This window comes from Nanorana parkeri, unplaced genomic scaffold (genome assembly GCF_000935625.1).
Source record: "Nanorana parkeri isolate BGI_ZX_2015 unplaced genomic scaffold, ASM93562v1 scaffold400, whole genome shotgun sequence".
Classification (NCBI taxonomy): Eukaryota; Metazoa; Chordata; class Amphibia; order Anura; family Dicroglossidae; genus Nanorana; species Nanorana parkeri.
Genome location: NW_017306668.1, coordinates 602,973 through 606,048, shown reverse-complemented (window position 1 = coordinate 606,048; position 3,076 = coordinate 602,973). Strand labels below are relative to the sequence as shown.

The 3,076-nt window shown below is 38.0% G+C and overlaps 1 protein-coding gene across 1 annotated transcript in view; it reads right to left on the bottom strand.

Moving 5' to 3' along the window:
• Positions 1–329: 329 nt before the first annotated feature.
• The window catches only part of PDE1A (phosphodiesterase 1A), a 154,394-nt gene continuing 151,647 nt past the window's right edge, over positions 330–3,076 (bottom strand). The window contains exon 14 of the mRNA XM_018559510.1: positions 330–809. Coding sequence (XP_018415012.1) covers positions 757–809 — 53 coding nt within the window. The 3' untranslated portion in view covers positions 330–756. The remainder of the gene's footprint in view (positions 810–3,076) is intronic.

Sequence of the window (3,076 nt, the reverse complement as noted above, 5' to 3'; positions counted from 1 at the left end):
TGATTTTATTATACAGTGTGGTATGTATTTAAGTAGAACTTCAGGCTAATGGAACAACTGGATTGTTATAAAATGAGGAGATGCTAAAATCACTGAAAATATAAACAATTGAAACACTTTTACTTCTTGTTTGTGCAGTGGGGGAGCAGCTAACAAGCAGTCTAGTACCAGGTACTCATATTAATTATGTGACTGCCCCCTTCACTATGTCTTGCCTATGGAATGCTGAATCTTTATATAACTGTAAATAGTTGTAGTTTGTAATAACCAAAGTTTGCCAAAGAAGATAACACCAAACAATCAAAATGAACCAAATTTATTAACAGTCTGAAAAAGTGAAAAGAAGAAGTCCACAAAGGAACCACAAAGAAAAACAAACTGATTCTTCTAGTGTCATAGACATTGTCTCTTCAGAGTACCAAAGTATACGTGTGCATAGGTCAACAAACTATTTACATGCTTTTGATATTTACATGCTCTGGTTGTGTATATGTGACTTATTGATAAATAGTAAATATCCCTTCAGTCCACCGCAAGTACCTATCCTGAAACTGTATCACTTTACTAGCATCTAAATTCTGAGGATAAATGATGATCTTCTCCAGTGTCATAGTTATCATATGCCACTAAAAAGATATATAGTATATAAAGTGAATGTTGTCCATTTCTATCATATGTTTAAATTATATCCCAGATGAGGCTTTTCCTCCATTTCCAATCCAATGTTATTTTTTTCATTAAATAGATTATAACAAATTAGATTTCCCTTACACTTTCTTCATTGTTGTTAATGGATTTTGAATTTCTTTCTGTTATGTATATATATATATATATTATATACACACACTGAGTGGCCAGATTATTATGACCACCACATCAGTACTTCGTTGGGCCACGAGATGACTTCACGAGATTACTTCGTTGGGCGCACGTTCAGACCCAGATTTTCGGCTGACAGTCCAGTCTTTAAACACTTTCACAACAGCTGCTCTTGAACATTTAACTAATTCTGCTGTTTTGCTGATACTCGCTCCTTGGCTCCGAGCGCCAACAATCATCCCACGTTCAAAGGCTGTTAAATCGTGTTGTTTACCCATATCAGAAACAAATCACTTCTACTGTCGTGGTAAACAACGTGCTTCCCTATTTATGATGGTCTGGCCCTCTAGCAACTTCAGCGCGAAATTATAGCTAATTTGCCTACAAACGTCAGGTGGTCATAATAATCTGGCCACTCAGTGTATATATACATACACCGTATATACATTTACATATTATTTAATAATATATAGACAAACACTATTTGTTTTCACTTTATCGCTACCAAATATATTTAAACTGTGAGATAATGCAAAGCAAAGTGCTACTTTTACCATTTATACTAGCAGATGGATTTTCTTAAAGTATATCTAAAGCAAAACTTTTTGTTTTGGATAGAGTAATTAAAACTCCTGTCAGTTTTTTTTCTTTCCTTTTTTGGGGGGGAGATTTTTCTTCACGTCCTGTTTTGAGACACAACCGTTAAGCTGGTCATGCACTGGTAGATTTCCGAATGTATGAAAAATCTTTCCAGACCATTTGCTAATGCCATCAGAGACTTGATAAATGTATTACAAAATTTAATTTAATGTTCATTTCAACTTAACATTCAATTTTGGAATAAATGGAGTTTCCGCAGCGAAAACCACATTCACTGTTAGAACTTCGTTCGTAAAAAAAATTCCATCCTGTTTCTTATTCACTGCAGTCAAAGGTGATCATCAATTTGACCCCATCAACTATTAGAAAGTTGAACAAACATTCTGAGAACAAATTTTTGGTATATGGCCAGCTATAGTGAGAGGACATCTGTCCACAGTGGGGGAAATCCCCTTTGATGCTGAACACACATGCCCTTTGGAAGAGTTCCCATGTATTCCTGTTTCAGTCACACACAAAAAATGGATTTTTAATTTCTTTCAATCCTGGTGGCAGTGATCATCAGGTCAAATCACAGAAGTTCTAACCCTTTACCACACTATCTTTTTATTTACACTTGAAAGTAAATCTGTAGTGGGAAAAAACCTCTAAACCATTGCTGGTAGTACATAGAAAGCACCTTCTGGGGCCAGATGCCAGATCCACTTTCAAGGCACCAGTGCACTGGTAGTATACAAATACAGAACTTGCTTCCTGGCTTTAGAATATGGTTCTGCCTCCCTTATCATAGCTTTTTATTGGCTGATTTCTGTAATGAAAATATTTACTGTGTTGGGTGAATTTGGACTAGGGGCAATGGGGTCCTTGAAATGTAAAATGGGCATGACACACAGGTAGGTGCTGCTATTTACTGCTGCTGCTGGTTTACACTTTTTTTCCCCACAGCTTTATTGGATCAGTCAACCCATAACTAATATCTCATTCAAACGATTCTGCTGGATTGAACTACCCACTGGCTGTTTACATTCCTCACACACCCCAGGGATATCATCTTGTGTTGGAAAAAGGTTATCCAGTGCCCTGGGTGAAGATATCAAACTGCGCCTGCCTTCCCCCCATCCCTTCTTTTAATAAGCATGAGTCAGTGTCTTTACAAGACAATAAAAACATTTTAAATAATTTTAAAATAAAAAAAGTTCAATTAATTCAAAACAGAATTCACTCATAGCTGTCCCTCCTGTCCCTCTCATCAGAAGCATTTCCTGTGTAGCAGTTCCTAGTATAACCAATACAATATTGTATCGTAATTTGTATTTTATAATATAGGGGGCTTTGAAGTGTGCTAAAGATGTGGGTGGCTGGACGGCTCTAGATGAGACTGGGTGTCACAGAAAGGGGATGGGGTTTTTGGAAGGGGTTATGGGACTCTGCAGCAAACTTGGTGGCCCTGTGGGGGATGAGGATTCTAGAGAGGGCTGTGGGCAAATGTGGGCTGAGGATCTATCTAGAGTCACTGCAGGGGCTACAGGGTAAATTTGTTTGACACTGTTGGAGGCACTATAGGGGACAGGAGACTCTGAAGCAGGCTGGAGCACAGTGAAAGGTGGGGTGGCACTGTGGGAGGTTAGTGTCACTGTGGAAGTTTAGGGGTACTGGG